The sequence below is a fragment of the Thalassophryne amazonica genome, chromosome 2 (assembly GCF_902500255.1).
Source record: "Thalassophryne amazonica chromosome 2, fThaAma1.1, whole genome shotgun sequence".
Taxonomy (NCBI): Eukaryota; Metazoa; Chordata; class Actinopteri; order Batrachoidiformes; family Batrachoididae; genus Thalassophryne; species Thalassophryne amazonica.
The window spans coordinates 1,416,591-1,442,319 of record NC_047104.1 but is presented as its reverse complement, the minus strand read 5'-3'; the positions used below and the strand labels follow the sequence as shown (position 1 = coordinate 1,442,319).

Below are 25,729 nucleotides of genomic sequence, written 5' to 3'. Positions count from 1 at the left end.
AGCAAGTCCCTCTGTGGTTTGAAATTACAGTATCTCAGGATGAGGAAACAGATTGGATTAAACTGGAAAACATGCTTCCCAAGTCATCCCACCAGAGACTGCACCTTTTACAGAACAAAAGAAATGGAGAGATCTTAAAATAAAAAATGAGTGTATTGTGTGTACACGAGTGTGGGCACAGGTGAGGAAGAAAATTGGTGCACCTTTAACAATGAGACGGGCACTTAAAATGACTAAGATTGCTGATTTCCTACCTAATAAACTAGATTCTGCATTTATGGCCTGGGCAGAAAAAAGTCTAATAACTCTATACCAAATGTTTGATGGGGGATTATAAAATCTTTTAAACAATCGCAGGATAAATTTGGATTAGGTTCTACTGATTTTTAATGGTATGTATAATTACCAGATTCTATATTGCCATATATATATATCTATATATATATATATATATATATAGATATATATTGCTATATATATATATATATATATATATATATATATAAACTAATTCATGCATTTATTTCCTCTAGGCTGGACTATTGTAATTCATTATTATCAGGTTGTCCTAAAAGTTCCCTGAAAAGCCTTCAGTTAATTCAAAATGTTGCAGCTAGAGTACTAACGGGGACTAGAAGGAGAGAGCATATCTCACCCATATTGGCCTCTCTTCATTGGCTTCCTGTTAATTCTAGAATAGAATTTAAAATTCTTCTTCTTACTTATAAGGTTTTGAATAATCAGGTCCCATCTTATCTTAGGGACCTCATAGTACCATATCACCCCAATAGGGCGCTTTGCTCTCAGACTGCAGGCTTACTTGTAGTTCCTAGGGTTTTTAAGAGTAGAATGGGAGGCAGAGCCTTCAGCTTTCAGGCTCCTCTCCTGTGGAACCAGCTCCCAATTCAGATCAGGGAGACAGACACCCTCTCTACTTTTAAGATTAGGCTTAAAACTTTCCTTTTTGCTAAAGCTTATAGTTAGGGCTGGATCAGGTGACCCTGAACCATCCCTTAGTTATGCTGCTATAGATGTAGACTGCTGGGGGGGTTCCCATGATGCACTGAGTGTTTCTTTCTCTTTTTGCTCTGTATGCACCACTCTGCATTTAATCATTAGTGATTGATCTCTGCTCCCCTCCACAGCATGTCTTTTTCCTGGTTCTCTCCCTCAGCCCCAACCAGTCCCAGCAGAAGACTGCCCCTCCCTGAGCCTGGTTCTGCTGGAGGTTTCTTCCTGTTAAAAGGGAGTTTTTCCTTCCCACTGTGGCCAAGTGCTTGCTCACAGGGGGTCGTTTTGACCGTTGGGGTTTTTCCGTAATTATTGTATGGCCTTGCCTTACAATATAAAGCGCCTTGGGGCAACTGTTTGTTGTGATTTGGTGCTATATAAATAAAATTGATTTGATTTATATTGTCATGTGCACTATGGGGCATGCTGAAACTATCACCTACTCCAGTTAAACACTTTTTGATGAAGGCTATTGAAAAAAAAAAGTTAAGATTAAAATAATATTGAAAATGTATAAGCTCCTCCTCCAGTCTTACCTGTCTGATCATTCATTGGGCTTGAAGGTAAAGTGGGAGTTAGTGGCAAACACAATTATTGAGGATGAAGAATAGGAAGAGGCCATAAAATTACAAATAGTCCAACGTGGAAGGAGTTCAATTGGAGAGTGGAGCTGAGATTCTTTAGGACACCATCCATTATTTTAAAAATGATAATATTAAAACTAATCTGTGTTGGAGGGATTGCAAACAAATTGGTGACCATTCACATATTTTTTGGGACTGCCCCTCCTTAAAATCTTACTGGCAAAGGATTGAAGGAGAGAGCTGAACCATACTAAATTCTAACTTACCACTTTATCCAAAATATTAGGGTTGACTCCAGGGGGTGGTTTGAAAAAACAGGAAGTTCATTACTTCACATTTGTGTACTCTCTCTCTCTCTCTCTCTCTCTCTCTCTCTCTCTCTCTCTCTCTCTCTCTCTCTCTCTCTCTCTCACACTCACACTCACACACACACTCACACACACACACACACACACACACACACTCATCTTCAACCGCTTAGTCCAATTAAGGGTTGTGGGGGGCTGGAGCCTAGCCCAGCAGTCATAGAGCGCGAGGTGGGGTTCACCCAGGACAGGATGCCAGTCTGTCCATTTGTTTATTGGTGGGGAATAAAATAAGGTCTTGGCTAAAAGCACAACCTTCCACTCTTCTTATATAAGGGTTTAAAAATGTATATCCGATGGAGAAAATTACTGCTAAGCTTCATTTGAAAATGGACTTGTTTTTGGACCTGTGGGCTCCTGTCATTGTTTAGGGCCCCTTCACACATAGTGCAAATTTGTGCAGATTTGCACATAAAGTGCGCATGAAGCAGGAATCGTATGCAATTCGTGTAAAATCGTAGCTGCCTCCAACGCCTTGTACACCTGTTGCTACAACTATTTGCACACATGAGCGGCTGAAAGACAGAGTGTGCACTGTGAGAGCCCATTGAACCCTCTTGCGGCAGGTGTCGGCCAAATTCCAGGTGACATGCACGAACTTCTAACACTGCTCGCTTGGCACTTAGAAAATGTGTGGTCAGTCACACTATTAACGCAACAACAGTCTGCAACAACAGTCGTCCCATGGAACACAGTGCGAGCAGTTCCTGCTCAAAAGACACCGTCATGTGCATGAACCATAGCACCGGGATCGTGCACGCCTGCCCGTCGGCACAATGTTTCGTGGTTTGCTCATACGAACTGTTTCACTGTGAGTCGCCCAGAGTTGTACTTATGTGTGAAGGGGCCCTTACTTTGGTTGGACATAATTACACTTAGATTTTGGGCTTTATTTTTTATTTATTTATTTATTTTAGATTATGAATAGTTTATTTTTATTATATATCAATTGTGGGATAGTGTAAAATATTTTGCAGGACGTACCCCTGTCATTTCCAGTGGGCTGGAATCATGTTTTTGAACAGATCGCGTGTTGAGTCGCTTCGTTCTCATTGTTCTTACGTTACTATGCTGTAATTGTATATTGAGTTGACAAGAACTATTTGAATTAACATTGTTCAAAAAAAAAAAAAAAACGTGCCACAGGACCAACAGACTGAAAAACGCCTTTGTCCCTCAGGCCATTAAGTGACTGCAGGATCCATACAACAGTGACTGTATGTGCTTTTCTGAATGTCGTTATCCCCTACCTAAAGACAAAACTCACCAACATGAACAAAATTCACTATTTCAGTGACGGATGTGCTGGACAATATACAATGCAAAAGTTTGGGCACCCCTGATAATTTTCATTGGTTGTTTGGATCAGCAATTTCAGTTAAATATATCATATAGCCGACAAACACAGTGATATTTGAGAAGTGAAATGAAGTTTAAGTCTGCAATAACTCTTTAAACAAAATTAGGCAGGTGCATAAATTTGGACACCCCAACAGAAAAAATACGTCAATATTTAGTAGATCCTCCTTCAGCAGAAATAACAGCCTCTAAATGCTTCCTATAGCTTCCAATGAGAGTCTGGATTCTGGTTGAAGAATCTTGGACCATTCTTCTTTACAAAACATCTCAGGTTTGTTGGTTTCTGACCATGGACAGCCCACTTAAAATCACACCACAGATTTTCAATAATATTCAGGTCTGGGGACTGAGATGGCCATTCCAGAATGTTATACTTGTTCCTCTGCATGAATGTCTCAGTAGATTTTTAGCAGTGGTTAGGGTTGTTGTCTTGTTGAAAGATGCAGCCCCGGCACAACTTCAACTTTGTCACTGATTCATGAACATTGTTCTCAAGACTCTGCTGATACTGACTGGAATCCATGTGACCCTCAACTTTAACAAGATTCCCAGTACCTGCACTGGCCACACAGCCCCACAGCATGATGGAACCACCTCCAAATTTTACTGTAGGTAGCAAGTGTTTTTCTTGGAATGCTGTGTTCTTTTTCAAGCATGCATACCGCCCCTTATTATGTCCAAATAACTCAGTTTTAGTTTCATCAGTCCACCTTATTCCAAAATGAAGCTGGCTTGTCCAAATGTTCTTTCGCATAGCTCAAGCGACTCTGTTTGTGGCGAGTATGCAGAAAAGGCTTTCTCTGCATTACGGCATCATACAGCATCTTCTTGAGCAAAGTGCGCTGTATAGTTGAACGATGCACAGACACTACCTGCAGCAAGATCATGTTGTAGGTCTTTGGAGCAGGTCTTTGGGTTGACTATGACTGTTCTCACCATCCTTCACTTCAGCTTATCTGAGATTTTTCTTGGCCCTGCCACTTCAGGCCTTAACTAGTACTGTGCCTGCTGTCTTCCATTTCCTCACTATGTTCCTCACAATCAATCAATCAATCAATTTTTTTTATATATATAGCGCCAAATCACAACAAACAGTTGCCCCAAGGCGCTTTATATTGTAAGGCAAGGCCATACAATAATTATATAAAACCCCAACGGTCAAAACGACCCCCTGTGAGCAAGCACTTGGCTTGCTCACAGTGGAAACTGACAGCTGAAATCTCTGAGATAGCTTTTTGTACCCTTCCCCTAAACCATGATGTTGAACAATCTTTGTTTTCAGGTCATTTGAGAGTTGTTTAAGGCCCCCTGACACAAGCATGACTTTGATTCACACACCTGCACACATGGTCGTGATGATCCCACTTGCTGTGATCCCAGCTGTGATCACAGCAAGCTGGGCCTTAACTAGTACTGCATCTGTGGTAAATCATGAAAATTATCAGGGGTGCCCAAACTTTTGCATACAACTGTACCAGAACAAATACAACTTCACCAACCTCAGCCACCATCAGGAGGATTCTGATTTGGAAGCTGAGTGGAATTTCTTTGTCACATCACATGGCAAGAGTGCATGTGATGGTATTGGTGGAACAGTGAAAAGGCTCGTCACTAAGAGAAGTTTACAGTGTTTGTCAAATTGTCATATTCTTACATCTCTTGCCATGTTTGACCACTGTGTGAAGAATATCACAGGCATCCACTACTTTCATGTACCAATGGATGAGGTGGATAAATGTGGAAATGAACTCAAGCCTACATTCAACCTTGCTGAGACCATCAAAGGAACATTACATTTACGTTTCATCCCAGTTTCATTGATGAAGATGCAGGTCGATAAACCCAGTGAACAAGTGAACCCTCCAGATTTGGTGGTAGTTCAAGAACCCTTGTGTAGTGAACATGAAGGCAGTGCTGATAGGCCTCCAGTCATCGGACCTCAGAACTTTGTGTGCTGCAGCTATGATAATGCCCCATGGATTGGTTTGGTGGAGGAGGTCTCAGAAGAGTTTGGTGACTACAAGATTCAGTTTATGCATCCTAAGGAACCAGTTAAAACCTTCCACTGGTCATCCAGAGATGACCATTGTTGGATTCCTCAATCTGAGGTACATTGTGTAATGAGCAATCTTGAAATCTTCTTCAACCAGAAACTACAGTATTTCTTATGATGATCTGGCCAGAATTTCTAACCACTGTTTGAACTGGCCTGTTGACAAGGAGTAAAAATCAGACCCAGTGATCATAAGACTAAGACAGTTGTGAAATTTTCATTGACTTTTGTTAAATTGTGAGTGTGAGTATATCTCGGAATATATCAGCTTGAGGCACTGTGTATATAAATGTATGGAAGTATCCAAACAGACACTGAATTTATGAAGAATTGGGTGTGTCAACTTCCACATGGTTTTGCATGAAAAAGAAAACCCCTCCAATTTTTTCATATGTTGTAGTTGACACACGGGGCTACATTTTTCACTGTTCCACAGTGTCAATTTCAAGGTCAAAATATAGGTCAAAAGGTCATCAAAGTCAAAAATAACCAAATGCACAAACAAATTCCAAATTTAGATTCAATGTGGTCTCCCCTTTACAGAAATACCTTGGTTTTCAAAATTGGACCAGTGGTTGCTGAGTTACATCAATTTGAAATTTGACAATGGTGTCTTTTTTTTTTTCCAAAAAAGTGAAAAATTTAAATTTTGATATCTGGAAAACCATTGGTCCGAGAAAGACAACATTTTAAATTCAGGCTTTTCTGCCCATGAATTACCTCTATACCAAATTTCATATAAATTGGAGGGGGTGGGTGAACTGAGCTGGACTGACCCGTCATGTCCAACTGTAAACTGTAAATGTGGAGAGTTAAAATATTTCAGACAAGTAGGAAGGTGCGAGGCCATTAGTTGCTTTTAAAACAAATGTTAAAATCTTAAAATCAACCCTAAAAACTGGAAACTGTTGGAGTGAATAAAGGCGTAGTATGCTGAGGCCTGGAAAGTGTTCATTAAAAGACGAGCAGCAGAATTTTGCACAAGTTGGAGGTTTGCAAGAGAAGATATTTGAGCTTCTCACTCTGTGCAGGGCTGTAAGGCCAGATACCTGATAGAGGACTCTCATTTCCACCGCTGGTGTTCATGACCTTTCTGTCATAACCCAGAGTTCATGACCACAGGTGAGGATAGGAGGGTAAATTGACTGGTAAATCAGGAGTCACGCCTTCTGGTTCAGGTCCTTCATCACCACGATGGTCCAGTACAGGACCTCAGCGTGTTCACAATCCGCCACTCTAATGCTGTATCTTACCCTCCCTTATGAACAAAGCCCGCTTTGGGCAATAACTTTCCCCTGATCCAGAAGAAACATTCGCCCCTTTTCTGACAGAGGACCATAGTCTCACATTAAGGGTTGCTGATCCTTGTCACAGGAGGTCAGTCGCTGTCTGATCAGGTCAACAGAAGCACAGCTGCAAAATGCAGAGATACAACTCTGAGATCACCAAAATTGGCACCTTCCCGTCCCAGCCTGTGTCCATTGCAATGTCACGAATGCAGACACAGCTCCTAGTTTGGTTCTATAGAGACCGGATCACACACAACGCGGCCCCACTACACCCTAATCCTGCAGCACCACTGTTCCACAGCCAGGATGGAACCCACATTGGTTTACTCTCAGTGAGCCGTTTTAAACCACTTCTGACAACAGTTAAACTGCTTTCAAGTACTTTTAAATAAGTCAAATTGAGAAACTGGTTTTGACAAGATGATGATCCAGATATTGGATTGTTTCTGATTGTTTCTGAGTTCTGAGAAATTGTGATGTCATTTGTTCTGTTTTCTGAAACTTTATAAAGTAAACAATCACTCACTTATTAAACTCCTTCATACTGTCTTTGAAGTTTGTCACATTGACATGAGAAGGTTTTTTTTTTCCACATCAGTTTTCAGGAAAACCTTTGCTGGTGATGTGATGTGTGGACTGAGTCCTCCCCGATGTGCACTGGTTTTGTCTGTCAGGTCATCCATTGGGGTGGAGCTGCTGAGGAAGATGGGCTGGAAGGAGGGGCAGGGTGTCGGACCTCGGCTCAAGAGGAAAGCTCGCCGCCAGCAAACTAGTATGTCTGATATTTTCTAAACTTCCCAGCTTGATGTAAAGATAAGAAAAAAAACTAGCTGAGGTACCCGTTCTACACATGGGTAATTGTTGTGTGAAAGTGTAATGACACGGACCCACAACAGGGGGCGTAAATGAACGGTCAATGGAAATAAAGAGTAACACTTTTAATGTTGTGAAATGTGCACAACGGATACAGATACGATTCAATACTAAAGTCAATTTATACAGTTGGTGTCGTGTGGGCAGGCTCGAGGATAGGTGACGCCTGTCCAGATAGGAGTCAGGACCCACACGATTTCCACCGCCAACGGATCTGGAGCACACTGGAGCCGCCAAGTCCAGAGTCCCCAGGTGGCCACCGTCTCCAGCTGTCAGATCGGGAACTGAGTACCTCAGAAGATTTCTCGGCAAGGGTGTGGTGTCTTCTCCCGGCTTTTATGGATGACTAGATGAGATGATGAGTGACAGCTGTCAGGGTCCCTGTAGCTCCTGGCAGCGAACTGCGCCCTCTGGTGCCTGAAGCCCGTCTACAGGCAGAGCGCCCTCTGGTGTTGGCCAGCAGTACTTCCTCTTCGGGCGGCCCACACAACAGTAATAGCATACAAATAATCAATGTTTATGAGTTCAGTCGTATGAATCTTTCACTGAATTAAATATTTGTTCCATTGAAAAAATGAAAAACATACATTATTAGGGCCCGAGTGACAAAGTTGTCCTACGAGGACCCTCTTATAATCGCGCTGTTAATTATTATTATTATTATTATTCACACTTTTCCAGCCCCAACTTTAGCCCTTTCCCATGCTCATAAAATCTCAAAACTTTGCAGTCATTCGGCCTGATCCGAAATTCGATATTTTGGGGATCGCGCACAGGCTCACATGCTCAAATTTTCAAAAGAACCTCCCCATTGTTTTGTTTTGTGTTTTGTTTTTTTTTTCCTTTCTTTTTTTTTCATCGCAGCCTCACGAAATTCGGTACACATATTTACCATGCTGGGGCGCACAAAAAAAATCCCAACATCATGGTGAAATGTCAACAGGAAGTCAGCCATTTTGATTCGAAGTTTCAATTTTGAGGTAATTTTTGCCATTTTTGGCCATTTTCACTATTTACATTTGAACAAACTCGTCCTAGGGATTTCATCCAATCATCTTCAAATTTGGTACACATCATCATGACCCCATGCTGATCAATGGTTAGCAAAAGAATGTCTGTAGGTCAAAAGGCGTGGCTGCTAGGGTTCGTCAAACTTTGGCGAGCTTTTCAGAACACACCGTTCCACTTCGAACGGCTGTCACGCCCACATACTTCATTGTAGATCCTTCAAACTTGCTGGACATGATGAGGGCTCCGCCCTGAATGTCTGCACATATTAACTTCTCACCTAGTGCATAGCGCCCCCCGGTGGTAACAGGAAATGTCCTATTTAAACTTTAACAGGTACTGATGTCGCATAGTTAACCCAATCAACTTCATTTCACTTCTAAAACTCTACTCTTTTCTACTGTTTTATTTTACTCTTCCTTTTAGATATTTAGATATACCTTTATATACTAGCATAGTTCCACCTTAGAATTGGAATATAATATATAAGATATACCTTACTGAATTTTCATGCAGAAAAAGTTGGTGAACATACATAATGATCGCCGTGAAGCTATGCGTAATGGCGTCCATGTGGCAGCATGCCAAATATTGATCCGTTGCTATGAAATTAATTTTGTCATATCATGAAAATTGATACACAGGTCAAGCAGGACAACCTCTTACATGTGATAGGGGCATTGCCCATGGGCAGGGCAAAATGCCTCTATAGCTCCCCCTTGCAACTTTCAGAAACTTTCAGGTGTTGCTGGTGTTCACAGCAACATCTCCAATCTGACACTGAAGAAAGTACCAAAAAATTAAAAAAATATCCATTCAATGAATACTATTGGTTTTTTTGTTTCTCGTCTTTCTTATCCTGATAGATGATGGAGGCAGAGTTTATGGCTGTGCACTCCCCCCTGCTGGCTCGGAGGAGTCAGAGGTAAAGCAGTGTGATGGTCACTCTTTATTGAAAGATGGAAAACTCTGGAATAAATTCTAAAATGTCAGAATAGTTTCAGAAGAATGTTAAAGCAATATCTTTCTGTTTCTGCCTGACAGAACGATGATGATGAGTTTGCCCCAGAAAATGTGACCTTTGCACCCAAGGATGTGACACCAGTGGATTTCAGCCCCAGGCTCGGGGTTCAGGGTCTGGGGTACCATGGTCTAAACCCGGGCTTGGCACTGCTGGGCCGATCCACTTCTGAACACATCGACCTGTTTAACCCACAGTCCAACTTGAACAGCCGCCTGTTTGGAGATGCACAGCGACAGTCGCGAAGAGGGGGTGTGGCTGGACAGGTGGGGGGAATGTCATGTTACATTTTGAATACACACAACTGCATTTGTAGCTTTAACTTCACGGTTGATTTCAGATTTAAATTTTGGTCATTTGCGTTTCTCCATGATCTTCTGGTGCTCTGTGACTTGTAGGCCTTTGGGATAGGAGCACTGGAAGATGATGATGATGAAGACGTCTACCACAGAGACTCGCTGTCTAGATATGACACCGTGCTTGGGGGGGAGGAGCCTGGTGATGGCCTGTATGGCTGGACGGCGCCACAGCAGTACACCAAGAAAAAAGGTAAAACTGTTGGAGAATGACCAGCAAGGTCTCAAAAGAGTTTATTTTAGAAAAATACATTTATGTCACAATACCGCATTATGTACTGGAAGGGAGAACAAACTCATGCTTACGTCATCAGAATCAGCTCAGCAGAAGAATTGAATGATTACTTGGGGAAAAGGGATGTTACCTGTTGGATGAAAGTTGCTAAAAGAAAATGTTCTGCATACAGCACTTCACCTTACCCACATTTTATGTTACAGCCTTATTCCAAAATGGATTAAATTATTTTTTTTTTCTCAAAATTCTACACACAACACCCCATAATGACAATGAGAAAAAGGTTTTGTTTTAAATTCATGCAAATGTATTAAAAAAAAAAAAAAAAACTAAGTCATGTGCCCATAAGTATTCACAGCCTTTGCCATGAAACTCAAAACTGAGCTCAGGTACATTCTGTTTCCACTGATCATCCTTGAGATAGTAGAGAAACTTGAATCTTCGACTGGACTGGGTTGCTTGATGCGAGGATGTTTTGCTTCTAATCGCAGAAGCTTCCTCAGCTAAATTTCTTGCTCTGGTAGTCTGACTTCTGTCTTGACTCAGGTTCAGGTAACTTTATTTGTACCCGTAGGTAGATTTGGCATTTTGACTCTTGCAGAGAAGAACCTTTTCTACAAGACTCAAGACAAGTTAAGCTCCAGTTAAGCTGTAGAAACATCCTTGAGATGTTTCTACAGCTTAGTTGGAGTCCACCTGGGGTAAATTCAGTTGATTGGACATGATTTGGAAAAAGGTCCCACAGTTGGCAGTCAGAGCACAAACCAAGCATGAAGTCAAAGGAACTGTCTGTAGACCTCTGAGACAGGATTGTCTGGAGGCACAAATTTGGGGAAGGGTACAGAAACATTTCTGCTGCTTTGAAGGTCCCAATGAGCACAGTGGCCTCCATCATCTGTAAATAGAAGAAGTTTAGATCCACCAGGATTCTTCCTAGAGCTGGACACTCGTCTAAACTGCGCGATCGGGGGAGAAGGACCTTAGTTAGTGACCAAGAACCCGATGGTCACTCTGTCAGAGCTCCAGCATTCCTCTGTGGAGAGAGAAGAACCTTCCAGAAGGACAACCATCTCTACATCAATCCACCAGTCAGGCCTGTATGGTAGAGTGTCCAGACAGAAGCCACTCCTTAGTAAAAGGCACATGGCAGCCCACCTGGAGTTTGACAAAAGACACCTGAAAGACTCTCAGACCAGGAGAAACAAAATTCTCTGGTCTGATGAGACAAATATTGAACTCTTTGGTGTCATGTTTGGAGGAAACCAGACACCATCCCTACAATGAAGCATGGTGGTGGCAGCATCATGCTGTGGGGATGTTTTTCAGCAGCAGGAACTGAGAGACTAGTCAGGATTGAGGAAAAGATGAATGCTGCAATGTACAGAGACATTCTGGATGAAAAAGATTTGTGCACCAAGCTTGTGGCATCATATTCAAGAAGACCTGAGGCTGGAATTGCTGCTAAAGGTGCATCAACAAAGTATTGAACAAAGGCTGTGAATACTTATGGACATGTGATTGCTTAGTTTTTATTGTTAATAAATTTGCAAAGATAAAAAAAAACTTTTTTTACATTGTCATTATGGGGTGATGTGTGTAGAATTTTGAGGGGAAAAAAGAAAAACTCCATTTTGGAATAAGGCTGTAACATAAAATGTGGAACAAGTGAAGCGCTGTGAAAACTTTCTGGATGCACTGTAACTTATGTGCCTTTTATGGTTCTGTGATTCAAACCCATGATTTGTTTTACATTCAGCAGCTTTACCATGAGAGAGGCTGTAACAAAGCCATATGACATATGACTCGCCTCGGCCACCACTCGTACTCACGGGGTCCACAAAGGTTTCGGTTTAGGTTCTGCTGGGACGGTTTGGCTCAGGTTCATGGACAGTTCCACTCCTAGTAGAAATCTTAAAAAGATGCAAACAATAATAGGCCAAATGTTTTCTGGCTCTTCTTTTTCAGATCAAAGCAAAGATGCATCATATCTCGGCAAAATCTTGGAGGGTTTCACACTCACCCAGAAACCAGCAGAGGAAAAAACTGTAAGCAGCATGGAACCTTCTCACCATCTCCGATTCCCCGCTTCTGAAAAACCTGTAGTAATAGTAATAATAATAATAATAATAATAGTCCGACTCTCAATTTATTTTTCTCTGTCTCTGTAGGTCTTCCTTCCCCCGTCACTGCCCAAAGACTATCGTCCCATCCATCGTTTCCAGCCAGCGGTCATTTCAGCCAATGTTCCAGGGATCAGCCCCGCACTCGCCAAGGCTCTGAGGATGTCCAGGGGACACATGGTTCAGGAAGAACCACAACACAGAGGAAGGCATCAGCTGGATTCAGACCAGAGGAGGGCGCTGCTGGGTGAAGAAACCCTGCAAGGTACAAAAATCAATATAAATCAAGAGGAAAAGAAACACATGCACATGCACTCCTCATTAGTCTGCATGTGCATGAAGCAGAAGTGCGGCTTCTTTGTGTTTGGTTTCTTGATGTGGCTGATTTGGCTCTGATGTCTCGTAGTGGATAAATAAGGTATGCACACTGACAGGTTTCTGATTTATTGGGCAGTTTCAGTCATGTCATCCAGCATCATCGGCAGGTTCTGCTGTGCTTTTCTGCTTCTTATTGAATCACAAAGCACCGCTGCAGTGTGCACAAAATAATGCACAGGAACAAGAGTTTATATTCTTTGTAAAACACCCGAGTGAACAAACAGAACTAGATATGATTACTGGCCTCCTGTGGTCACCAGGACCCTGTGAGTAGTACTGCAGTTTCACCACTAGATGTCAGTATTTCATCAACACGGTCTTTAAGTCTATCTCTATTTTATATGTTATAGATTTAGCACGGTGGCTGAAGCCCCTTTCACACCAGGCCTGCTTCGAGCTGCTTCATGCGGCGTCATGACGACACAGGAATGTCTGAGTCAGTTGCGTGTGCGTGTGTGTGTGTGTGTGTGTGTGGGGGGGGGAGGGGATGCGAAGCTTGAGGTGGGAGCACTAAGGAGCTCACCTGCAACCAGACTGTAAAAAAATGAGCAGTTGTGCACTCTAATTTTTTTTTTAAAGTTTATCATTCTTCCTGTGACCGGAGCTGCAGCCGGCGTACGTGCACGTTAACAGTCCGTGAGTGGACGTGGAGTGTACTGGATGTGGACATGTCCTGTTGCTGGCAGTCTGTCTGTGAGCAGAATAGACTTCATTTAACACAATCGTGAGAGAATTTGAGGTGAGTGAGGAGCTGCCTGCAGCCACAGGCTGTAATGAGCATTTTTTTTTATTATTTTTTTTATTGTTCACATGTGCTGTTTGAGCGGTATAGTTTTACTGCATTGCTATAAAAAGTTCAACAATCCTGTGTGATTTATAGCTTGGGAACAACGAAACACAGCAGGAATCATAAATTGACGTCAGGTGGCATCCAGTCACGTTAAGTACTGTGACATTGCCTCAGCTTGCGACAAAACTACTTCCTTTCTGCATTCAGTGCTTGACGCAGAAAAAATTAAACATGTTTAATTGTTTAAAAAAGGTGCGTTGTTTAAGGTGCGTTTTGGAACAGTAGCGTCAATGCGCTGCCATCCAGTCATACTCATTACAGTGGAATATTTTTGTATAATGTGGCAACAGGATCTGTTTATTCCACAAATTCATAATTCACTTTGAATAATGCCTCCTTGAGTTTGGCAGCGTGGTGCGTGTTTCTGGTTCGAGGCCGCCCTGTCTCCATGTAATGTGGGGTTGTGTCAGCAACTTATGCCAAATCTGTATGCAGGTCCATATCAGATCTGCTGTGGTGACCCTGGTGCAAAGACATGAGACAAAAGAACTGTGTGTGTGTGTGTGTGTGTGTGTGTGTGTGTGTGTGTGTGTGTGTGTGTGTGTGTGTGTGTGTGTGTGTGTGTGTGTGTGTGTGTGTGTGTGTGTGTGTTTTAACTGACTTCATGTTGGTTCAGTGTTTATTTTTTGTTTTAATTACTTAATTAACTTTACTTTATTACTTAATTACTAAAGCATTAGAAATGTTAAAGGCAGGGGTCGAAATACATTTTTTAACCTACTTGCACTGGTGCTAGTAACAAAAAAATTACTTGCACCAAAAAAAAAGTTACTTGCACAAACAAAAGTCAGTCTTATCAACCTTAAAACTCCTCCTCTAATGTGTCAGACTCTTCCTCTCTGGGGAGAGTTTGAGGGGAGAGCGGCAGCGGCAGTTTTTTTTTTTCTTTTCATGTGCGCGCGCGAATGAATCATCCGTGAAGATTATTTTATTTATTAACTACACAGGTGTATAATAAAACAAATGGTGACTGGTTTATAACACAATGATGACAGAGTGTCAGGGGAGAGAGAGAACGAGGAACTGCGGAGCCCTGGAAGTGTCATTGCAAAATGTTTTGCATGTAGAGAGAATGTGCGCACGTTTTATGATATTGTGCGCACGTTTTAAGCATTGTTTGAGTAAAACAAGGACACGATCTACTTAAACGTGGCCATTTGTAAAACATGCACTCAACATTGTCTTGACACATAAATACTGACTATTAGCCAACAAACCTGCAGACAGTGTGATACATTTCCCCAATAGAAATGGATCTGGTCAGAGTGTATCATCATGGCTTGGGCGCACAAGGACATACAGAGAACTCCAGCTGCCCAGCATGGCATCATCTGGAGTTTAAGCACATTAAAAAGGTTGCTGAGGGCGAAGCGTCTCCCTGTCGTGAGGATGACAATTTAGGTCATATTATGGAGTTCATTTTGAACGAAAGGAAAACGTGCACACGTTTTATTAATTCAAGGGCTCAATTAAAGGAAAACGTGCGCACGTTTATTAATTCAAGGGCTCAATTAAAGGAAAACGTGCGCACGTTTATTAATTCAAGGGCTCAATTAAAGGAAAACGTGCGCACGTTTATTAATTCAAGGGCTCAATTAAAGGAAAACGTGCACACAAATTATCACGGCCAGGAAAACGTGCGCACAAATGATCACGGCCAGGAAAACGTGCACACGTTTTATTCATTTGAGAGCACGTTTTATTAATTTGTGGGCTCAATTAAAGGAAAACGTGCGCACGTTTATTAATTCAAGGGCTCAATTAAAGGAAAACGTGCGCGCAAATGATCACGGCCAGGAAAACGTGCGCGCAAATGATCACGGCCAGGAAAACGTGCACACGTTTTATTCATTTGAGAGCACGTTTTATTAATTTGTGGGCTCAATTAAAGGAAAACGTGCGCACAAATTATCATGGCCAGAAAAAATATCACTTCAAGTGACCTCTCCCGGGTTCCATATAGGAACCGCAGCGGCAGCCTTTTTTTTTTTCCCCACATGCGCACGCGAACTAATCGTCTATGAAGATAATTTTATTAACTGCACAGATGTATAATAAAACAAATGGTGACTGGTTTATAACACAATGATGACAGAGTTTGAGGGCAGAGAGAGAGAGAGGAACCACAGCCAGCCAGTTTTTTTTTTCTTTTCTTTGTTTAGATGTGCGCGCGAACACAACACATAGAGCACAGCAACTCGCTCCATGTGTGAGAGTCATAAAACGCAGGGAAGACGAAGACAACACACTGGAAATTGTTTTTTTCCTTATTTATTCCTTTATTGGTTCATTTTACTGGTGCTTATAGCTGATAAAACTTGGATAAAGTTACTTGCACCAGTGCAAGTGCAGTATCAAATTATGTGCACCGCTCGAATAATACATGCACAAACTAGCACATGCACGTATTATTTCGAGCCCTGTTAAAGGTGACCACCTATCAGTTAAACGATGATGCGTTGAAAGAAAAATGAATGTAATTCACAGTAAGAGTTGAGCTTTAGAGCAGAGGAATGGTACTGTTTATTGTATGGAACACTTCCTGTTTTCCACCTCTCACCGTGTGACCGCGGGGATTGGCTCCAGCTCCCCGTGACCCTTAACTGCAGTAAGTGGGTGTGGAAAATGAATGAATGAATGACTTACTGTTTTATTCAGTGATATTGTGTGAACTTTAGAAGATGGTTTGTGAGACTGTTCGTGTTATGTGGTATGGAGGCCATTACCTTTTAGTTTGGATTCAGGAAATTCCCCCTTATTAGCAGGACACCAGTCGGATTAATGAGGTAGTCAGTGGGTTCTCAAAATTCCATTAGTAACTCCATAAAACTACTGACTTTTTGGGTTCTGGTATTTACAAATGGGAACTAGTGAGTGGATGTCCAGTTTTGGGTCAGGTGGCATCCTTGACCATGCACGGTGACCATAACATCATAAAGGCAGACACAGGCCGCAGTGGGCTGCTCTGTGGGATGGGACCAATATGTAGATCAGGATTTGATTCCAGGTTTGAGTTTGGTGACCTACATCCTTGGACAAGCTCACCCAGGTGTAGATGAGTGCTATGCCTGGGTAGGTAACCTGTGAAGGACTGGTGATCAGTGCCAATCCTTCAGGTCTTGATGGGCCTCAGCACCTGTATAGGACTTAATTAGTTACAGGTCTGTTAAAATGCTTATGAAACCTTGTTGCTAATCTCAGTGTGTAATGTGAGAACATAAAAGATTTAGTTATATTTTAACGTATTGTTCTGGTCATACTCAGGACCTGTTTCAGTCCTGGATCTTCTGAGGCCAGAGGACAGACGACGACTCCTTAACCTCCGCAACTCTTCCAACCTCCCTTACACCAAATCTGACACCACAGTCCCTGATGCTTCGTGTCCAGTCGGGGTGTCGGTACCAATGGGTGTCGCCTTCACCGGCCTCCAGCAGCAACAGCAAGCATTAGCTTCATGGAAAGGTGCCCACGGTGCCTCACAGGCCTTCAAACCTTTTGAGAACAACCCCAGTAAACAGGCACGCTACGACCTGTACCTGAACCGCCTGAAGCAGGGAGACAAAGGTAGGAGGCTCTGCCACACGTGCCCCAGAATGCACTGCTCACATCCCGTAAGCCCCCCTGTCTGTGTTTTCTGGTTCTGTAGATGCCCTGGAACAGAGTCTGGACCCTGGAATGACAGAGTGGGAACAGAGCAGGGAGAGGGAGGAATTTGTGCGAGCTTCCATCTTGTACCGACCCAGCTCGTCCTCACTCTCGTCACGTTTTACCAGAGCTAAACATCAGGAAGACGATGATGTCATAGAGGTGAACAATGACCAGGAGGTAGGAGACCACAGGATGATCTCACTGAGCCTTTGATGCTTTGCTTGTCCATCCGACAAGATGGTGTCCCTCAAAAAAACCTAACAGATATGGAGACGGAACCAGAATCCTGGAATACCAGTTTAAATAGTAAAGAGGTCAGTTTGGCCCTCTTCTGCCCTCTTTGATTAAGGGTCACCACTGCAGGTCTGCTATGGATCTGCTTGTTGACTTGGCACAAATTTAACCCTGGATGCCTTTTCTGTTGCAACTCCACATTACATGGAGAATGGGCAGGGGTGGTCTTGAAGCCAGAACTTTCCTCTCTGCAAACAACCGCTTGTCCACCACACTCAGCTGGATTAAATCACTGCTGTTTAGTTCCGCAAGCTCCATCATTTAAATCAAAACAGGCGAGGGACTTAAAACTCCCGGTGCACATGTACAAAGTACTACCTGCTTCTTCTTATGGTAGAATGTGTAATCCTACTGCAAAGTGGATACGAGCTGATCTGGTGGAAAAACCATTTTCTGAACCCGGGTCATCAGATTTGATGAGAAAGTCTTCATCATCATCCGCAGTGGCGTTATTCCAGGTCTCCCTCCATTTTGATTTGTTACAGGTCTTACATCTCCAAGCATGGAGAACGGACTGGGGTGGTCTTGAACTGGGAACCTTCTGTTTTGGAACCATTGGTGCCCTCGTGCTGGGCTCCATTTAAACTGGGTCAGTGGTGGAAAATCAGCCCATGATTAAGTTAGGAAAGATTCTAGGTCGTCATATAAGATGAAGGAAGGTGCCAAAATGATTTATATCTATAAAAACTGTCTATTGTTGAAATCTAGCCTTCTCCATTGTCTGATGAATTTCAGTTCAATTTTATTTATATATTTATTTATATATTTGTTAACCCGGGCCCGGTTGTGGCCCGGGTTAACAACGTCCGCCACTGGTGCTATTGCCCAACAGGGTGCCGGTGGAAATTGGGCTACTGCTGGGCGAAGACGACGAAGAAGAGGAGGAAAACGTTGCCACGAACAGCGGGAGAAGAAGAAAACTAGAAGGGTGGAAATGAGAGTGGGGACTTTGAATGTTGGTAGTATGATTGGTAAAGGGAGAGAGCTGGCTGATATGCTGGAGAGGAGAAAGGTTGACATATTGTGTGTGCAAGAGACCAAGTGGAAGGGAAGCAGGAGCATCGGCGGTGGGTACAAGTTGTTGTATGATGGTGAGGACAGGAAGAGAAATGGTGTTGGGGTCATTTTAAAGGAAGAGTATGTTAAAAGTGTGTTGGAGGTTAAGCGAGTGTCTGACAGGGTGATGAGTGTGAAGTTGGAAATTGAAGGGGTGATGATGAATATCATCAGTGCATATGCCCCACAGGTAGGTTGTGAGATGAAGGAGAAAGAAGATTTCTGGAGTGTGTTAGATGAGGTGGTGGAGAGTGTGCCCAAGCATGAAAGAGTGGTGATAGGAGCAGACTTCAATGGGCATGTTGGTGAAGGGAACAGAGGTGATGAGGAAGTAATGGGTAGATATGGTATCAAGGAGAGGAATGGGGAAGGACAGATGGTAGTTGATTTTGCAAAAAGGATGGAAATGGCTGTGGTGAATACCTACTTTAAGAAAAGGGAGGAGCACAGGGTAACATATAAGAGTGGAGGAAGGTGCACACAGGTGGACTACATTCTTTATAGGAGATGCAAGCTAAAAGAAATCACAGACTGTAAGGTGGTGGCAGGAGAGAGTGTCACTAGACAGCATAGGATGGTTGTTTGTAGGATGACTTTAGAGGTAAAGAAGAAGAAGAGAGTGAGAGCTCAACAAAGGATCAGATGGTGGAAGCTGAAGTACGAAGACTGTTGTGTGAAATTTAGCGAGCAGGTGAGAGAAGCACTGGTTGGAGGGGAAGCAATTTTGGACAACTGGAAAAGTACTGCAGATGTGGTGAGGGAGACAGACAGGACAGTACTGGGTATGACATCTGGACAGTGGAAGGAAGACAAGGAGACTTGGTGGTGGAATGAAGAGGTCCAGGAAAGCATAAGTGACAAGTGACAAAGTTTTTTATTCGGCACACAAAATATTCAAATAGAAAAAAAATGAACAATTCCACAAACAAACACAGACAAAACTAGTGAGTCCGAAAGGGTGTGGGCTGAAGCAAAGCTTATCAGCGCCCACCCCTGCTAGTACAAGTCCAACAATTCTAATCAGTCATATTTACATAAATACAAATTCACTACTACATGTCGACACACAGACATACACATCAATATACTATTCACTTATAATTATATTTATATAGTACCAGATCACAAGAAAGTCGAATCAAGGCACTTTACGCCAGTAAGGACTAACCTTACCAACCCCCAGAGCAAGCACTAGGCAACTGTGGTGAGGAAAAACTCCCTATAAAGAAGAAACCTCAAGCAGACCAGGCTCTTGGGGGTGACCCTCTGCTTGGGCTGTGCCATATATACCTATATACATACTTATATACTTTACAAACATAAATATATACATACATATACACAGTCACTTATATACATATACATATACACCTACCCATATCTATACTCAACAAAAATATAAACGCAACACTTTTGGTTTTGCTCCCATTTTGTATGAGATGAACTCAAAGATCTAAAACTTTTTCCACATACACAATATCACCATTTCCCTCAAATATTGTTCACAAACCAGTCTAAATCTGTGATAGTGAGCACTTCTCCTTTGCTGAGATAATCCATCCCACTTCACAGGTGTGCCATACCAAGATGCTGATTAGACACCATGATTAGTGCACAGGTGTGCCTTAGACTGTCCACAATAAAAGGCCACTCTGAAAGGTGCAGTTTTATCACACAGCACAATGCCACAGATGTCGCAAGATTTGAGGGAGCGTGCAATTGGCATGCTGACAGCAGGAATGTCAACCAGAGCTGTTGCTCGTGTATTGAATGTTCATTTCTCTACCATAAGCCGTCTCCAAAGGCGTTTCAGAGAATTTGGCAGTACATCCAACCAGCCTCACAACCGCAGACCACGTGTAACCACACCAGCCCAGGACCTCCACATCCAGCATGTTCACCTCCAAGATCGTCTGAGACCAGCCACTCGGACAGCTGCTGAAACAATCGGTTTGTATAACCAAAGAATTTCTGCACAAACTATCAGAAACCGTCTCAGGGAAGCTCATCTGCATGCTTGTCGTCCTCATCGGGGTCTCGACCTGACTCCAGTTCATCGTCGTAACCGACTTGAGTGGGCAAATGCTCACATTCGCTGGAGTTTGGCACGTTGGAGAGGTGTTCTCTTCACGGATGAATCCCGGTTCACACTGTCCAGGGCAGATGGCAGACAGCGTGTGTGGCGTCATGTGGGTGAGCGGTTTTCTGATGTCAATGTTGTGGATCGAGTGGCCCATGGTGGCGGTGGGGTTAGGGTATGGGCAGGCATCTGTTATGGACGAAGAACACAGGTGCATTTTATTGATGGCATTTTGAATGCACAGAGATACCGTGACGAGATCCTGAGGCCCACTGTTGTGCCATACATCCAAGAACATCACCTCATGTTGCAGCAGGATAATGCACGGCCCCATGTTGCAAGGATCTGTACACAATTCTTGGAAGCTGAAAATGTCCCAGTTCTTGCATGGCCGGCATACTCACCAGACATGTCACCCATTGAACATGTTTGGGATGCTCTGGACCGGCGTATACGACAGCGTGTACCAGTTCCTGCCAATATCCAGCAACTTCGCACAGCCATGAAGAGGAGTGGACCAACATTCCACAGGCCACAATTGACAACCTGATCAACTCTATGCGAAGGAGATGTGTTGCACTGCATGAGGCAAATGGTGGTCACACCGGATACTGACTGGTATCCCCCCCAATAAAACAAAATTGCACCTTTCAGAGTGGCCTTTTATTGTGGGCAGTCTAAGGCACACCTGTGCACTAATCATGGTGTCTAATCAGCATCTTGGTATGGCACACCTGTGAGGTGGGATGGATTATCTCAGCAAAGGATAAGTGCTCACTATCACAGATTTAGACTGGTTTGTGCACAATATTTGAGGGAAATGGTGATATTGTGTATGTGGAACTAGTTTTAGATCTTTGAGTTCATCTCATACAAAATGGGAGCAAAACCAAAAGTGTTGCGTTTATATTTTTGTTGAGTGTATATATCTACATACACATATACATACCCACACATTCAAATATACAATAAGTCCCACTTATAAATTGAACATTCCATATAAATCAAATTATATTTGCTTCTTTATGATACTTAGACATGATGTTCTTTTTGAGTAGTTTCTTAAATCTTACTAAGGTACTACTCATTCTAACCTCTGTTGAACATTTGTTCCATTTCCTCACCCCAACCACAGACACACAAAAACCCTTTACATTTGTTCTTACTGGTGGTTTCATAAAAATTGCACAACCTCTTAAACTATATCTGGATTCCCTCAATCGGAACAGACTCTGGACATGTCTCGGCAATGTAATCGACCAAATCTATGAATTTTAATAAATTTAAAGACACAAATAGAGAATGAGTTGGTTCACGATATTGTTTATTGCAGATGATTCGTATGGCTCGTTTTTGCAAAAGGAATATTGGATTGGTATTTGATTTGTAAGTGTTTCCCCATGACTCAACACAATATGTCATATATGGTACCATCAGAGAATGATATAAAGTAAGTAACCCTTCTTGCGGCAGTAGGTCTTTGGCTTTATACAGAATGGCTATAGTTTTTGACAATTTTGATTTCACATAATTTATATGTGGTTTCCAGCTAAGTTTATTATCAATTATAACACCTAAAAATTTATTCTCTGTTACTAACTCAATTTCCTTATTGTTTATAGTTAAATTTTTACATTTGGGTGCCTGTTTATTTCCAAATATAATACATTTAGTTTTCCCAAGGTTGAGTGACAACTTATTAGCGTCAAACCAAACCTTAAATAAGGAGAAAGAGGTTGGCGAAAAAGTTTTGGGATAGTCAGAGAGATGAAGAAAGTAGACAGGAGATGCGGCGTAACGTGAGAAGAGAAGTGGCAAAAGCAAAGGAAAAGGCATATTGCGAGCTGTACAAGAAGCTGAATAGTAAGGAAGGAGAAAAGGACTTGTTCCGATTAGCCAGACAAAGGGGCAGAGATGGAAAGGATGTGCAGCAGGTTAGGGTGGTAAAAGATGCACATGGTAATGTGCTGACAAGTGAGGAGTGTGTGTGCTGAGAATGTGGAGGGAATATTTTGAAGAGTTAATGAATAAAGAAAATGAGCGAGAGAAAAGGCTGGATGATGTGGTGAGAGTAAATCAGGAAGTAAAAGAGATTAGCAAGGAAGAAGTGAGGACTGCTATGAAGAGGATGAAGAGTGGAAAGGGAGAAGGATGCCGAGAATGGAGCCACCAGGCAGGAGGAGAAGAGGGAGACCAAAGAGGAGGTTCATGGATGTGCTGAGAGAGGACATGCAGGTGGTTGGTGTGACAGAGGAAAATACAGAGGACAGGGTGAGATGGAAACGATTGATCTGCTGTGGTGACCCCTAACGGGAAGAGCCGAAAGACAAAGAAGAAGAGGAAAATAAGTATTTGAACACCCTGCTGTTTTGCAAGTTCTCCCACTTAGAAATCACAGAGGGGTCTGAAATTTTCATCTTAGGTGCATGTCCACTGTGAGAGACATTTTTTTTTATATAGCGCCAAATCACAACAAACAGTTGCCCCAAGGCGCCTTATATTGTAAGGCAAGGCCATACAATAATTATGTAAAACCCCAATGGTCAAAACGACCCTCTGTGAGCAAGCACTTGGCTACAGTGGGAAGGAAAAACTCCCTTTTAACAGGAAGAAACCTCCAGCAGAACCAGGCTCAGGAAGGGGCAGTCTTCTGCTGGGACTGGTTGGGGCTGAGGGAGAGAACCAGGAAAAAGACATGCTGTGGAGGGGAGCAGAGATCGATCACTAATGATTAAATGCAGAGTGGTGCATACAGAGCAAAAAGAGAAAGAAACGGTGCATCGTGGGAACCCCCCAGCAGTCTACGTCTATAGCAGCATAACTAAGGGATGGTTCAGGGTCACCTGATCCAGCCCTAACTATAAGCTTTAGCAAAAAGGAAAGTTTTAAGCCTAATCTTAAAAGTAGAGAGGGTGTCTGTCTCCCTGATCTGAATTGGGAGCTGGTTCCACAGGAGAGGAGCCTGAAAGCTGAAGGCTCTGCCTCCCATTCTACTCTTACAAACCCTAGGAACTACAAGTAAGCCTGCAGTCTGAGAGCGAAGCCCTCTATTGGGGTGATATGGTACTACGAGGTCCCTAAGATAAGATGGGACCTGATTATTCAAAACCTTATAAGTAAGAAGAAGAATTTTAAATTCTATTCTAGAATTAACAGGAAGCCAATGAAGAGAGGCCAATATGGGTGAGATATGCTCTCTCCTTCTAGTCCCCGTCAGTACTCTAGCTGCAGCATTTTGAATTAACTGAAGGCTTTTTAGGGAACTTTTAGGACAACCTGATAATAATGAATTACAATAGTCCAGCCTAGAGGAAATAAATGCATGAATTAGTTTTTCAGCATCACTCTGAGACAAGACCTTTCTAATTTTAGAGATATTGTGTAAATGCAAAAAAGCAGTCCTACATATTTGTTTAATATGCGCTTTGAATGACATATCCTGATCAAAAATGACTCCAAGATTTCTCACAGTATTACTAGAGGTCAGGGTAATGCCATCCAGAGTAAGGATCTGGTTAGACACCATGTTTCTAAGATTTGTGGGGCCAAGTACAATAACTTCAGTTTTATCTGAGTTTAAAAGCAGGAAATTAGAGGTCATCCATGTCTTTATGTCTGTAAGACAATCCTGCAGTTTAGCTAATTGGTGTGTGTCCTCTGGCTTCATGGATAGATAAAGCTGGGTATCATCTGCGTAACAATGAAAATTTAAGCAATACCGTCTAATAATAAATACTGCCTAAGGGAAGCATGTATAAAGTGAATAAAATTGGTCCTAGCACAGAACCTTGTGGAACTCCATAATTAACTTTAGTCTGTGAAGAAGATTCCCCATTTACATGAACAAATTGTAATCTATTAGACAAATATGATTCAAACCACCGCAGCGCAGTGCCTTTAATACCTATGGCATGCTCTAATCTCTGTAATAAAATTTTATGGTCAACAGTATCAAAAGCAGCACTGAGGTCTAACAGAACAAGCACAGAGATGAGTCCACTGTCCGAGGCCATAAGAAGATCATTTGTAACCTTCACTAATGCTGTTTCTGTACTATGATGAATTCTAAAACCTGACTGAAACTCCTGTAGTTTTTCACCAGGTTTTCACACTGCAGCAGGGATTTTGGTCCACTCCTACACAGATCTTCTCTAGATCTTTCATAATTGGAGTTTCAGCTCCCTCCAAAGATTTTCTATTGAGTTCAGGTCTGGAGACTGGCCACTCCAGGACCTTGAAATGCTTCTTACGGAGCCCCTCCTTAGTTGCCCTGTCTGTGTGTTTGGGGTCATTGTCATGCTGAAGACCCAATCATGACCCATCTTCAATGCTCTTACTGAGGGAAGGAGGTTGTTTGCCAAAATCTCACAATACATGACCCAATCCATCCTCCCTTCAATACGGTGCAGTCGTCCTGTCCCCTTTGCAGAAGAGCACCCCCAGAGTATGATGTTTCCACCCCCATGCTTCACGGTTGGGATGGTTTTCTTGGGGTTGTTCTCATCCTCTAAACATGGTAAGTGGAGTTGATTCCAAAAAGCTCTATTCTGGTCTCATCTGACCACATGACCTTCTCCCATGCCTCCTCTGGATCATCCAGATGGTCACTGGTGAACCTCAAACAGGCCTGGACATGTGCTGGCTTGAGCAGGGGGACCTTGCTGCCCTGCAGGATTTTAAACCATGACAGCATCATGTGTTACTAATGTAATCTTTGTGACTGTGGTCCCAGCTCTCTTCAGGTCATTGACCAGGTCCTCCTTACCCCACAAAGTCAGATCTTGCATGGAATCCCAGACCGAGGGAGATTGACAGTCATCTTGTGTTTCTTCCACTTTCTAATAAATAATCATAACAGTTGTTGTCTTCTACCAAGCTGCTTGCCTGTTGTCCTGTAGTCCATCCCAGCCTTGTGCAGGTCTACAGTTTTGTTCCTGGTGTCCTTAGACAGCTCTTTGGTCTTGGCTATGGTGGACAGGTTGGAGTGTGATTGATTGAGTGTGTGAACAGGTGTCTTTTATACAGGTAACAAGTTCAAACAGGTGCAGTTAATACAGGTAAAGAGTGCAGAATAAGAGGGCTTCTTAAAGAAAAACTAACAGGTCTGTGAGAGATAGAATTCTTGCTGGTTGGTAGGGGGTCAAATACT

At 42.6% G+C, this 25,729-nt stretch overlaps 1 protein-coding gene across 2 annotated transcripts in view; it reads left to right on the top strand.

Moving 5' to 3' along the window:
• The window catches only part of gpatch1 (G patch domain containing 1), a 77,633-nt gene that overhangs the window by 15,410 nt on the left and 36,494 nt on the right, over window positions 1-25,729 (top strand). For both annotated transcript variants that reach the window (XR_004563993.1, XM_034182928.1), the window contains exons 5-12: window positions 7,336-7,433; window positions 9,409-9,467; window positions 9,587-9,829; window positions 9,962-10,112; window positions 12,120-12,199; window positions 12,323-12,539; window positions 16,767-17,066; window positions 17,149-17,327. Coding sequence is in view for 1 of the 2 variants with exons in the window: in XM_034182928.1 (XP_034038819.1) it covers window positions 7,336-7,433; window positions 9,409-9,467; window positions 9,587-9,829; window positions 9,962-10,112; window positions 12,120-12,199; window positions 12,323-12,539; window positions 16,767-17,066; window positions 17,149-17,327 (1,327 nt within the window). In the remaining variant the exon portion in view is untranslated. The remainder of the gene's footprint in view (window positions 1-7,335; window positions 7,434-9,408; window positions 9,468-9,586; window positions 9,830-9,961; window positions 10,113-12,119; window positions 12,200-12,322; window positions 12,540-16,766; window positions 17,067-17,148; window positions 17,328-25,729) is intronic.